Genomic DNA, 15466 nt, shown 5'->3' on the forward strand with positions numbered 1-15466 from the left:
ACTGAAATAGATAATAAATTGAGTCACGGTAGTAGATAATAAATTGAGCCACTGAAATAGATAATAGATTGAGTCACTGTAGTAGATAATACACTGAAAAACTGAAATAGATAATAAATTGAGCCACTGTAGTAGATAATAAATTGAGCCACTGTAGTAGATAATAAATTGAGCCACTGTAGTAGATAATAAATTCCATTTTGTCTTCCTTTGGCCATGCAGTACTAGTTTGAGTATTTCAACGTCCCATGCTTTACCACATTACATTGTTTAATGTGGGAAACCCTTAAAGAAATAACTCAGACTCACAGGAACTAAATTTGCATTTTGTATGCTGCATATTATGATTTTAAACAGACCTATTGGCCACACTCATAGTCTTGAATGCAAATTATCTGTGAAGTGCACGGGAGAAGCACTGACCATTATGGAGTTTCTGGAAAATTTCAAGATGTCGTATCGTGCTTGGATGCCACCATATGTCAGTAGAGCAGGCGCACGTGGAACAGGACCCCCCGACAATTTCTGGTAATCGTTGAAAATTAGAAAATGACGACTACATAATCACAGCAATAGAATCCATTTAAAAAGGAATTTGTATGTTAGTTTCTGATGAATGGAGTAAAGTAAAAAAAATACTGTTGTCCCGCAGAGCCACCTTACCTCTGTATCTACTAATACCAGCAGTTTAGGCGTTAATAGCTGGCTATGTACAATCTATAACAACCTCCCGTAGCCTCTGAAAATGATGGGCTGGTAGTTCGGTATCCACATGGCCATTCATTGGCTAATGGTGTAAGAAAATGATTCATTTTGCACGCATTACCTGCTAATACGTTTGTGGCATTTTGTATATAAAAACTGTGGTCTTTATTAGCAAATATCCGGTAAATGGGGCTATCCTTGTGTCATAATTGCTTTTAAATGGTCGTCTCTCGATATCCCCCTTCCTAATGCCCACTTTTGATATCCTTCGTTAGAAGCAATTTCAGGCCTGCTGGTACGGTGTTACGGTAATTGCTCATATGTTTATCCCGGTGGAGACTGGCACTCGCTTCGTCTGTTTGTGTCGAACTTTGGTGATCTGTGGCGGAAGACACAGTTCAAACCTTTCTATAGAGACCCATGGACAGCTTTCAGTGTTTGAGTCATTTCTCCTCTGTGATTGTGGAAGTCACTTGATCAACAGATTTTTTTAATGTTTGTTTCTACGAAGAAGGTGCACAAAGGCGACCACTACTTAAACACATGTTTAGCAGATATGTTGGAGAACTAATGTTTTACATAAGGAAACATTTAAAAGAATGGAAAAGAAATCTCGCCTAAAACGTTTTCATTAATTTTCATAGATTAATCAGAAAAAGTTGATGTATATGTCAATAACTATAAGTTGTTTCCATTTTTCTTGAAAATGCTTTTTCTGCGAAATGGATTTTCCACTTCAAGAAATAATGAAAAAAACACACTGTAGAAATTAAGATATCAAAACTGATGCGTTTTTGTTTTATTTTGTTGTTTGTTTGTTTTGTTTTGTTTTGTTTTGTTTTGTTTTGTTTTTTTTTTTTTTTTTTGGGGGGGGGGGGGGGGGGGGGTTGTGTTAAGATTAACGCCAAGCGTTGACCTGCTTTTGGTGTTTCATATATTGCGACAACCGGATCCGTTAGTAACATTATTGATTCAATCAACTCTGAAATATCCCCCGTATTACAAACAAACAAACAACTCAATATAGAACATCTTACTAGTCAGAGTCACGATAAATCAACCAAAACGTATATTACTGTCCATTAAGACAACAGGTAAGGTCATGTCCTGATAGTGTCCACCAAGTCTGCTCCTCCTCAATCAGTATGGCCGACGTTAGAACCAGTAAATGTCCTTAATCTCCGAAACTACTGCAGTGTCCTTCATTTATAAATAAAATGCATGTTGAATATGGGAGTTGACTTAAAGAAAAAAATAATATTGAGGGGGTGGGGACTACAAAATGAAACGATAATATTGACATAATCGGGCAATTTCAACATCTTTATATTTTACGTTTTTCCCGCCAAATAGTTCAGGACGCTGTAGATGGTTTTCTTGTAATTGTACTAAAAAAACTTACAGGAGTATGTATGTTGTGGCATATTTGAAAATGACGTCGTCAGAAATTTGTAAAGTACGGGGCTGAGTTATACTTGGTTTTAGTCAATGTATTCTTACAATCATGGTCCTAAATTCTCCACGTGAAAAACATGTAATGAATGTAATCACAGCAGATAGTAAGAAGTGCATTCCCTTTTACTTACTCATAAAGTACAAGATCGGTCGGTGTAAAATTGGAATCGTTTAGACTATGTTGTAACATAATGGATCCCCGCTGTGACTAAACGTTTCAATAATGGGTTGCATTAAAATTACAGAATATGTCCTCCCTGTGTGTTATATCAGTCTTATATAGAGGCAATGGGTTTACCGAGCATGTTTAAGTCTGTGCCATAATCACCTGCGGGTGTCAATGGAGTGTAATTGTTATGTAAACCAATAATGGGATCTCCGACGTGCACTTAGGCAGCACATTCCACACCAAAAAGGGGGTGGAAGGTGAAGATGAAATGATGTTTACTGTGTTAATGTTAAATGCACGGACCATATGAATATCCCGTCGTGAAAATATAATGTGGAATTTCCAGACTAGATGTGGGTTGTGTAAGCAGAATTTTTTCATGGAAAAAAAATGAACAGGACATTTACAATTTTTAGTGTAGGCAATACGCGCTCAAGATGTGTATAAATGATAATACATTTAAAATATGTCCATATGAAGCGTGACGTACTGTTTCTCACATCAATTTCTACGTAACAATTTTATCATGTGTTTGTTTTTGAGAGTTTCAATTAAATTAAATATAACTGGTTTCTCTAATGGTGAAATATTTGTGAATGAGTGGACAGTATTTGTTCATTATCTCCCAGATTAAGTACTCCTTACATAACCGTGAAAATATTTTTTTTTTTTCTGCAAGAAGAATCAAACAATTTTCAATGTGTGAAAATAATTATATACTCCTTTTCAATAAGGATGGTATTCTGCCTAAAAAGCTTCCGTCCAAAAATTCGCATTTGTTATAATTGTGTGTAGTTTTTATTCTCTTCGGTCGCGGCATTATTTAGTTTACAGAATCACTGACAAATCCTAGAGCGATTAATTCATTGTCCAAATTTATTGAGACGTGCTATTTACGTGTCTTTTGTACAAATTAAATTCCCTCAATATGCTGCCATCCTAAGTTGATTATATCTCAATTAACACTAAGATAAATTATTCATCGTCGAGAATGTAAACCGTAAAAGAGAACAGACAGTCGCCGTTTCTATCCCCACGATACTGACGTCACAAGTGGAATGTCATTTATGATACCCTGAATCACTTTTCTTTCTTGCTAGTTCAAAATGTGTTTAATTATTGCAGATTTCAAATACAACACCAACCCAATGCGGGATAAGCAGAAATAGCCACATCAGAAACAGCAACGACAGAAACAGGAACAACAGAAACAGCAACGATAGAAACAGCAACATCAGCAACAGTAACGACAGATATAGCCTCAACAGGAACAGCAATGACAGAAACAGCAACGAAAGAAACAGTAACATCAGCAACAGCAACGACAGAACAACAACATCAGCAACAGCAACGACAGAAACAGCAATGACAGAAACAGCAACGACAGAAATAGCAACGACAGAAGTAGCAACATCAGCAACAGTAACGACAGAAATAGCCACAACAGAAACAGCAATGACAGAAATAGCAACGACAGAAGTAGCAACATCAGCAACAGCAACGACAGAAACAGCAATGACAGAAATAGCAACGACAGAAGTAGCAACATCAGCAACGACAGAAACAGCAATGACAGAAACAGCAACGACAGAAATAGCCACAACAGAAACAGCAACGACAGAAACAGCAACGACAGAACAACAACATCAGCAACAGCAACGACAGAAACAGCAATGACAGAAACAGCAACGACATAAACAGCAACAAAAGAAATAGCAACAACAGAAATAGCAACGACAGAAATATCGAATCGACTAGTTGGGAAATCAAAGTCATCACGAATATCGTATAGTTTCTTGTAAAGCTGACTGTTTTAGACCAGCCTGTTCTTTGGGAGTCAAACCAATTGTCGGAGAATCTCGATTCGATGAACGATCCTTTTTTTGTTTTGTTATTTATTATTATCATTTTCTCGTAAATACCTCTATTATTGCGGTGGATATTGATTGGGCGTGTCTGACAGATGTATGTCTTTACGTATCTTATCTTTGTTCTATCTTTAACAGTTCCATCGTCAAAGCATTTTGATCAATTTACTCTCGTTCAAAGTTATAAGAGAGGATATCATTTAGGGGATGTATGATTATACTACTGCTGCAAATTGAGTTTCATATCGACGCGTAACGGAGAGAAGTAGAAAGGATATTAGCGGCAACATAATTACAATATACCACCATACATTTTTAATTCACGGAAGGGTTTTCCTTCTTTTAATTCATGTAATTACACCAAGAGAAAACCGATAACTAAGTACTTTTTTTTCAGAAAAATGGGTTTCCTTACTCATGATCCAAACATCACGTCAATGCTTTCCAAAGGGGATCTTTCGTTGTCTGACGTCATTGTCATTGGGTTGCGGAAAATAATCGTCCGGGATAGATATGTCAGTGAGGAATTAGAGAACGGAGTATTGAGGTTAAAATGTCACATTTTATTTTCATTGGCAGATCAATTGTGTTACATCTTGAGTGATTTAAAATCAAGCTTTCAACTTGGTAGATTAAACTGAGATTCAAACATATAACAGATTCTAATTCAATACTAACTTACCACTCGGTGCGAGTCGATCTGTTATATTTTAGTTTTCCATACAAAATTTGACAAGCCACAGTAAATTGGTTATATTTTTTTTTTAAAAATATGAAAATACCATAATCTCTGCATAATCATAATCGAAACGTAAATTCAATAAAACTATGACCGGATATAAAGAAGAACAAAAGATAAACACGAAGACACCTAACAAAACACGAGGAGAATAAGACAAGGTTTTCCGGAAGAATAAGTGTCTTCTGGTTCATCGACAACATCTGCCATTTAAACCTCGGTCAACAACAATAAGTAATGTCACGTTTTCATATAATTCGGATTTTTCTTAAAATCACTGTGGATTTGAATTTGTTCTCTTCGGCTTCGAAATTTAAGCCCTTGGAGTCATGAAAGGACGAAAATGCTGTAAAATGCAGTTTAATCTATTGTTTGACTCTGTTGTGTCTAGCTTGTAAGAAAACGTGTTATTCACTTGTGTGTGTTATGTACAATGTTCAGCTGTGAAGAATCAACGTGGAAATAAATAGTAACGTGGAGATATTAATTTGCCTCATCTATAATCAGTGAAGATACAAATAAACTAACGTAAATCAAATTACAATAAATCAGAAACCGTAAAATTACTTTATACTCTTCTGAACAACAGAAAGCCTACAGTTTTCGTTCTGTGTGGAAATAGAGTCTAAAAATGTTATTTCACCTCAAATACTTTTTAATAACCAAAACATTAGTCTTCTTCATCTTGACATCAATACTTGCTACAGTACAGGGCAATTGATAGCCTAGTCATGAAATCCAAGACAAGAATCATAGTGCATTGATGAATTTAATCAGTTTTTGCTAGTAGATTCCCTTTTTGTCCCAATTAAATCAGAGTTGACAAGTTATTCAAAGATTAGAGAATGGAAAGTTTTGAAAAATTATAACAAAAAAAAATTCTATGAAATAGCACAGTATATTGCACAATATGAGACTGTGTTCTACCTTATTAATTATGAGCTGACACTTCGTTAGCGGAAAGCACAAAAAGCTTCAACTTTCACTTCAATGATACGTAAACCATAACTTGGTTTTGTCCTTTGTGCATAGCTGACCGACATACTACTCCATCAAGGACGATACAAAATGGACATAGCACTTTTCAATACAAAAATAAGTACAATTTATGGGGAACAATAAAAGCCAATATTACGGCTGTTTCGTCCCTATAGGATCCACCACTGATGTCTCGAAATATCAAAGTCGGTCGGAACGAATGTTAGAATATGAATTTGGAGGATAACTTACCTCATCATTAAATAGAATATAGCAGTTTCTGTTTATGCATTAACCTTATCAGACATTGAACAGATTCAAATGGTTAGTTATATCCTCGTGAAGAATGTTAATTCGATATGGAGTTATATCACCTTGTCGACTAAGATATTGACCATTTTTTTCAAAGATTTTGATTCTCATATCCCTTCAACAATCATCATAATGATAAAATAAAACATAGATCAGGAGAGAGATTTTGTCACATAGAGTTAATCGTAAGATGTAGTCAGCCCGTTTTTGAAAGCAGAATCAGGAATTGTACCTATCCTCTGACATAGAAAATGCTAAACATTTGCCAGATGCAGCATGCAATTCTTTATTTACCAAGAATTCATTGTCACTATCGGCAGTTGTCGACATTAACGACATTTTTGTACTATTTTTCACAGTTTGTACTAAGTATGAGAGAATGAAGCCTTTATATGTAAAGTCAGATATTGCTGATTGGTTGAGATGCATAAAGTTCTGTCTGTCCGACCTAAAAACATGTCCCTCGTCTCATGTAATAAACATATGTTTTAAACCTTTCAAACAGACCGACGATGTCCGTCCAAAGGGAGCACACTCTAGTTTAAATATCCGCACAACGTTTGCTTCCCCAATACCTCATTATAGAACAATACTCTTTCTAATAATGAACTGATGTTTTGTAATTAAATGTAAAACACTTGCTGTAAGCGCAGCATTGGTCTGGAAGAACATTGACTGTTTTATTCATAACACGTCAGTTTTGTTTATTTATTCGTAGGAGCATATGTAATTTGCTAAAAAAAGTGTGTAATTACAGTTAACCGTTTGACATTGGATGAATTAAAGTTCAGCCAGTAGCGAATTTGCTGATTAAAAAATCAGAGATTACGCCGATAGAACAAGGCGTTTTGTTGCAGAAGAAGATCGTGTTTTACGCACCTTATAGTTATAAATATTGTCTTTACTATTATTTCATTTTAGTTATTAATACCTAAATGTAAACAGTTGAATGATATGTTCGAGGTGCAGGCCAGAACATAATGTAGATCTGGATTGAAGAATTTTCATTGTTATTCAACTGTAAATTTGATTTCTCTCCGTTGAATAACAGTTATGTACAGTTTGAATCCACTGATATGTATACGACTGTTTAGTATGGGTTATATCATCATACCGAGTCAGTTAGTTCAGTTAAGATGTAGCGTGGAAGGAAATTGATTACCAAAACTGTGTTTAAAAAATAGATTTTAGAAGTTTTTATAAAGGGGAGAGATACGACCGCTCATTTATGACCATAAGATGATAAAATACCGTTTTGTTTTTTGTTTTTTTTTCGTTTTAGAGTCTTTTACATTTTCTTTATAACCTATCTTTTAACGTTTATGACCATAAGATGCTCATAATTAAAATACCGTTTTGTTTTGTTTTTGTTTTTGTTTTTGTTTTTTCTCTGAAGTATCTATCTATGAAATATTTCATTATGTGAAAAAGATTAAAATAAATTTGGTCGCTATGAAGGGCAGCATCACAGAATATGTACTGATCTTAAAGCAAGCCAAACTGCTTATTGTAAAACATTGCTAGTAACGACGTGAACCATAAACCCATCATGTTTACAGTACAATGCATAATAATTATTGGTACAAAACAATTACTACTTAATATTATATTGATTGTCAATCTATGTGACCTACCAATAAGTCGAGGTTTATTTGGAACTAAGTTACTGACGACCGATCAATAGACCCTGTATCAACGGCGTAGTGGCGAAAAATAAAGAAAAGAAAAAGTATAGGGGTTGCCTCCCCTCGCATGTGGCCGGGTATTTTTATGTATTACGAACGTATTAAATACTTCCGGGTTCAAGCCCCATGAATGAAATCCCTTGAAATTGATATGCCTCTTAGAACAGAATGTTTGCTTATAAATTTGTTGTAGGTTTGAGTTGGGTCAGAAATATGAAAGAAAAGTAACGAAAAGATTTCTGAACTGTCTTATTTTATCACAGGTTATCATAGCAACACAACGCCCCCCTACATGACAAACTAATTTAAATTAGTCATCATAGAAGTGAGTAATGACGTCATGCCCTATGTTAGAGTGATGTTCTCAGGGTTTACAGGTACCGGGCACAATCTATTCACAACAATGTTAGCTACTACAGATATATGACAATAGAGTGAAAATACAAAATAAGTATGAATCGTGACTCTGGTATCGTTCGACGAAAATGCGAGGTTTATGTACAAAAATCTTATCTTCTGTTTAAAACAAATACAATGTAGTCTGAAAATCGAACACCCTACCTCCATAATATGACCGATCAAAGTTCAGAAACGCCGCATGTTTACGATACCCCTATACGCCAGATCCACACTGATTTTTCGTCCGTTATTACCACTCTTGCCTTTAGTAAGAATCCGACTGAATTCTCCATTGGACAGGAATCGATCACCAAATAAACAACAACTTAGCTACATTTTCAGTTTATATTGTATCGACTTTTGATGGGAAACTTGTCTACTGTCCGTTTGCACGAACCTTTCCGCGCCATTTGTTTTAAAGTGTTCTTTCTGTGCAACAAAAATGAAATTACAAATGTGATTCTATCGAGATGTCATTTTGCAACGCGAGATATTTAATTGAATGGCAATTTCCTAGTTCCTTATCGATGGTTGTCATGACATTTTGTGGTATTAATCATTTTGATGAATTTGGACAAGGGGAGTTTACTCGTACTATAAAAAGTATTTTTTAAAGATTTAACTGATTACTTTGAGTATGAAATCAGCTGATCGTTTCATGTGAATGGCTGTATTCATTGTGTTTTCGTAGTTTAATAATTGTCATTTTCAGATGGAAGATTCCTTAAGAGAAATAACAGTCCGAATATAAATATACCGTTTTGACAGAAATTCTGTCATTTGCCATCAGATACATAATAAATCTGAAAAATATGAAGTAAGTCATCAAAAACAGTATTCTTTCTACACCAGAAATGCGGTAAAAAATGCTGAAAATTTACAAAAACCGAAGGAGAAATAAAAAACAAGTTTATTACTGCCAAGATATCACTATTCATTCAAATATCAGAAAATTACGAGTAATGAATTATTTGACAAAAGCATGTTTTAAACATCAGTCACAAGTAAGCTGTTTTCGTACTGAATTACAGATTTAAAATTAAGGCCAACTTTGGAACCGAAATATCTTCAAATCAGTCAGTCGGAAATCAATCAGAGGAAATGTTCAGAAGTTAATGATCCACAAAGGCAGATAAATCTGTTCAGGCCTCACAAGTGGTAAAACATGTTTAAAGTCTTAGAAAGATAACCCTAATCCAGGTAGGGCTTGTGATAAAGACACGAAAGTGAATAGATGTTTTAATAAACAGAATTTGGAGACTCCGAGGCGCGGTATATGGAATCAAAGTTCATCATACTGCTGTGTCGGCCTTCTCGGTGATGATAGGAAGTTTGAAACCTAGGCGACGACTGAAGAAAGGAATGTCAGTATATATATAGTTAAAATATGTCGTAAAAAATTGGAACATATACATGTTTTTTTATTGTTCAAACGATGTCGAGAGCGTAATATCGCTACAAAACAGTTAAAAACCCTCGACAACATGTGCGCGTGCGAGCAAAGGAATATCGGCCGAAAAGACTACATACTTCACTTTTGGCAATGCAGGGCTTCTAAGGTGTTTAAAAGCATACCTACCGATCTCTTAATATATAATTAACAAACAATAGATCGCTATTAAACGTGGTTTCACCCAAGTTAATCCGATATTGATGTCACCTGGTGACAGGATCTGTAACCCGTGACGAAAACGATAGTCGAGAACGACACCCATGCTCGCGGTTCACTGCCCACCAGGTAAATTTTAATCACTTGTCGGAACTTGGTCGTCATTGTGAGGTCAATTATCGTTAATTAGTATTCGTTAGGACTGTAAGAAGTGGTCGTAATACGGAATAGCGGGGTGGTCGTAATACTGAAGCGACCAATACAAAAATATATAGTGAAAAAAACGGGACTGAAAAAAAGTGCCTGTAATAGCGGGGTGGTCGTAATTTTGAGGTGGTCGTTAGGTGAGGTTTCACTGTATTGTATATATGATGCATTGTACATAGACATGTAAGTAAACGTACATATTAATGAAGTGAACGTGCGGAAATATTAATCAATAGAAAGATCATTAGAGAATATTTCATTTCTAAAAATTTTTAGCTTTGGCTTACAATTCTTACACTAGAAATCCGAATTCTACTTCAAAGGTTACCGAATAAATAGATAAAGGGAATAAAACAGAGCTTGAAATCTTAAATCTATGATAACACGCAACTTCCAACGTAATCCGTACTAGATAGAACTCTCAGAACAACTGCAGTGGAAGTAAGATGAAATATCTTTATTGATTTTTAGCGCTATCTGAATAGGTCAGATATATTCCAATTTTTTTACGTTGTATGTGTGATTACACAGTTAAAAAACATAGAAATTATCTTCTTGTCAACTAAACCGAAATTTCAACACAAATTCAATAAGACTAAGGAAAGATGAACAGTATAAAGATTTACATGGAGACATCTAACAAAAGTACAAGTACAAGACTAGGTGTTCTGGGAGGGTCTTATGCTTCATCGACGACACAAGCTTGGTCAATCCAAGTAACCAACAACGAAACCACTGGCATCAAACACACCAAACCGTTTCTTAATGAGATCAATATGACGGAAGTGAAAAGGTATCAAGTCATCTGTCCGACCACGTTGGTTTTCTCATCGCGCGCTTATATCCGGGCCAACAAGAGTGATTACTATAAGTTGCTATAATTTGTTTCGCAACTGTTGTAAAATACATAAATGTATTTACAACAAATTGTTGAGAGTTCGGTGGTCAGTTTCCGACATCACGCATATGTCGAGATATTGAGAATAAGTTTATTAACACTGAATAAACTGCAATATATAGAATGGACATGGTTGATAAATCGCTTGTTATTTAAATAGTCAAGACTCATCAGTATATCTAAAAGTGAAAGTTAAGAACTTTACAATGTTGTAATGACTTGCTTTGATAAACTCAGCCTCATCTGAAAAAAAATGACAGCATAGGTAGGCACACGGTTTGTCCCCAGAACTATACCTAAAGTTTGTTGGAGGATCTTACCACCAAATTGGACGAAACTATTCTCAGCCAGAATTCGACTATTTTTATTATTTCATCCTCCGTATATTTCGTCTTTCTATTTGAACGTATTTTTCACAAAACATGCCTCAGTATAGTTCACCTTTCTTTGAAATGATATCTCTGAAACAAGAGACCGAAGTCGTTTCCTTTTGATTGGAAGTGTGTAGGGTGGAAAAGTAAAATGTTTGTACAGAAGAATTGTTCCTATAAGAGAGTATTGAAGATTAACCAAAAGTTGTTTGGATTTCTTTAAAGTCAACAGATCATTCTTCAACAAACAATATCACGAGGTTGAACATATGTTTAATAGTACAAAGAGCGGTTGTTTTCTATCGTTATTTGTCAGTCGTCATCACGCAACATTATTAAAAACAATAGCTTTCACAAACATAGCCTGTGGACAAAAAAGTGTTGATACTAATGACTGACATGGTCAAAATGGAATTTCAACTCATCATTTTTGAACAAAATATTGTAATGACATGCTCCAAATTAATAGATATATACATTGTTATTCCAATAACACATTACAAACGATGTGTTGTATATTGGTGAATGGTATCAGAATTGTTCAATTGTTGAGATTAATGCAAATACTTCTCTACCGGAGTTAATATAGCTTAAAGTACTCTATGATGTATCAAATATTCTTATTGTCATAGATCATAGGAAAAACACTGAACGGCTGAATATCACGTAACATATATATCACGAGCAGCCGCGGATAATTCCACGTAATTTTAGTATTTCAATCAATATTTGATACTTTTTATTTTCTTTGTAGCATCAGTAAACAAGTTAATTATTGATCAACGCGCGAGATAACAAAGAAAAAATACGCTGAAGGGCACCACGTGTATTTTCTATCAGCACGTGCTGGATGAGTGTAAATATCTAAAGTTATTAAGTGATAGTCAGTAATTCTACCAAGACCACGTGGTCTGATTTAACATCTATGATGTATATTGATATCAGTAATTGGTGTAGCTGGATGGTAGACCTCCTGGCGAAAGATAACTCTTGCTGGTTGTTTTCAGCCACCAGTTTTCATTTATATGTGTCTGTCACGAAAGGTTCGTGATGATACAAACACACACTTACACTGCAAGCTAACAATTTTGACATTAAACTGTAATAAGATATACGGTCAATTTCCTCGTTATTGCCTAATTATTTGACATGTACCACCTATGGCAGCTTAAATTAAAATTGTTGTACACCAACCTTCTGAAGTTGTCATCACTACGATTACTTTCTGTTAGTCAGTTACTTAAAATTATATGAAACCATTGCCACTGACGGACGTTTGAATTCATGTAACCTGGATATGATACCATGATACCCTACCCATCTCTACTGTTCAAAAATAAGGTTACAAGCGAGGTGTTGCTTTAATGTAAAGCACCACTATATCCTACCCGTTTCCACTGTTCAAAAATATGGTTAAAAGCGAGGTGTTGCTTTAATGTAAAGCACCACTATAGCCTACCAGTTTCCACTGTTCAAACATATGGTTAAAAGCGAGGTGTTGCAAAGCTTTACATTTAAGCAAAATCATTTCGTTACAAAGAAAAGGTAAGAAAAAGTTCTTTTGTCTCCTACCACCATGATATGGGATCAGTAACCATTTTCATTTTTATGAAAAACTATTTTTTTCCAGTCAAATATTCTTCAAGAGCTGATGTCTCCGACGCATATGACAGATAATTAAACGAAGCTTTTGGATCGGTTACCAAGCAAATTGAGTACAACCTCCTGATCGGTCAAAATAAAGATAAATTTTCCGATTTTTGTGATTTTGTTTCGTGAAACACAAATGCTTAGGCAACATAGCTGTTGCGGTGGAGTGATTTTAGTTTTTAAATTGTTTAACGTCCCATAATCAGTTAAATGACATGTTCGTGTAAGCTTCCTTGCGATAGTATAGAACTAAAACCGAGTTTATAGTGCTACCACACTAAAAGACACTGCTGAATGCCCCCAGCAGGACACCCCAATCAGGTCCAAATTTGATATTTTTAATTTTGGTAACCAGTCGTTATTCTTCTATAATGTTGCGCGTTAGATAGGGTATACTCACTACCATTTAAATCTCTGGTATGTCTCTGCCAGGGAACATAACCGAAAGTCCTCCTCAGAAATAGCATTATCAATAGTAGTTTGTTGACTTATCTAAAGTTGTAATTAAAGGGTGATATTCACTTGTGTATTTTGTACAATCTCCCAAAGATTTTCCTGTAGTTTCAAATGCAACAACAGGAACTTACCTAATTCCAGTCTTGATGCTTTTGGCAGAGGATCGGTATATTGAGGATCGTCTCCTGATCCTTGATAACATCTCGGGTGTGAATTTTATGAGTAACCCTCCAAAGGAAAAATAACAGAACACAATCTATATGTCTAAATGGATCAATTGTGTTGACAAAAATCATTTCTTTCCTGGTGTTTTAAATCAATGAAAACGAAAATCGCAATATTATAAATAATCGCAGCTTTAATTTAAAACCGTTTTGATATCAGATAACAAAGCATACGGCTTATTAAAGGCGAAGCGAGACATATCGACCATCTATGCATGAATGTTTTCCAATTCCAATGTACAGTGTTTTGACGGCGCACATTACAGAACATATGTTTCCGGTGGTCTTACAAATACGAGCACAGAGGAGATCTAACTCTTGTGATTGACATTTTCTTATCTGTTATTAGATTAATTTAACGTTTAAAAAGTCAAATTGTGGGCTTTTTTTCAAGTTGCAGAGGTAAATAACCGTCAGCCAACGGGCTTCGTTCGTCAGCCCCAATATCATTAATTGTTCTATCAAAGACAGGCCGTGCGACAATTCGATACAAAAAAAGACACTTTAGGTTTAATTTGCATAATCCATATTCAGAATAATTAAAAAGGAATATTACGTTTTACAGTTACTTTATTCCGTTGTTTTTATCCGTTACTAAAAACATAGGAATAGGTTTGTCTGGCCTTAGTAAAAAACAATCATCCTATCGGTGTGTTCGTGCGGTAGGTATGAGGTAGAACTGTCTTGCCTCATCCAATAATCAAAGTCTGTGATACTTAAATCTCCGTTACCATCACTGCACCTATGTAAGCTGCATCTACATTATTACTACACAATAAAATAATCATTACCATGTACTTGGTTTCTGTAATTGCTTCTGTGTGAGAGGTATACCAATAATGTATAAAAGGCCTGCATTGAGAATAGAGCCAATTACGTTAGCCGATGAAGGTTGATGAATCTCTTGAAGTATCGGACCATGAACGACCATCTTGTAGAAGTAGCCATTTATACCTAATCGAAATATAAGATATAAGGATATTCTGAGGAGAGAGTTTATAAAACGCATAGAAAAGTTACATCTTGTCTCCAAATTCGAAGCTATGTGCTGTAACATCGATCTATTGGGATTGTTCTGAAAATGCATTTGAAATACAAGTAACATGTTTCTCCGAGTAGACAAATGTATATATTTGCCGCATGACCGTTGCTCCTTGAGCATCTCAGGCGAGGAGCTGTCAAATTTAAGAGTTGAACACAAGAGGGCGTTATTAACAAAATGACGTAATACCTTTGCAGATGATCTATGGTAAAATAGATCATTTGTTTCGTTCTTTCTGAAGAGCAATTATCATAGAGGCAGACATATCCTGTGGCAGTGACCATTGTTAGAACAACATTAAAATGTTAACCAAAGACTATATTGAAAGGGGATATATTTAACGTAACTATTTACACCAGATACATCAACATGGAGTTGCAGCTTGGTGATATCGTCCCGCCTAGGCTGAAGATATTTCCAAGTAGAAAGAAGTGTAAAAGCAGCGATAAATATTTAACTACACTCTCAGACGAAACACCGCTCAATTGAAATGTCATCGTAGACATTTCTAGAAAAGCTTTCACTCACCATTACACCGCCATGAGGGAATATACGTATTTATGCTAACACGGGCCGATTTACCTCTTTCATGTATCGATAACGAGGCTGTGTGGTTTATTAGCACGTGTAAATATGGACAAGTACTTTCCCGATAAGACAATATAAATCAACAGGCCAATAAGCCATTTCGCCAGTCCT

General features: G+C 35.3%; 1 protein-coding gene across 1 annotated transcript; it reads left to right on the top strand.

The window, feature by feature from the left end:
- Window positions 1-427: 427 nt before the first annotated feature.
- LOC132552817 (conserved oligomeric Golgi complex subunit 8-like) lies at window positions 428-4006 on the top strand. Its single transcript, XM_060217011.1, has 2 exons — window positions 428-481; window positions 3455-4006. The coding sequence occupies exons 1-2, from the start codon at window positions 428-430 to the stop codon at window positions 4004-4006; spliced, it is 606 nt and encodes a 201-aa protein (XP_060072994.1).
- The last annotated feature ends 11460 nt before the right edge of the window (window positions 4007-15466 follow it).

This window comes from Ylistrum balloti, unplaced genomic scaffold (genome assembly GCF_031769215.1).
Source record: "Ylistrum balloti isolate Yb309-2 unplaced genomic scaffold, AGI_CSIRO_Ybal_v1 Utg370280, whole genome shotgun sequence".
NCBI classification, from domain to species: domain Eukaryota; kingdom Metazoa; phylum Mollusca; class Bivalvia; order Pectinida; family Pectinidae; genus Ylistrum; species Ylistrum balloti.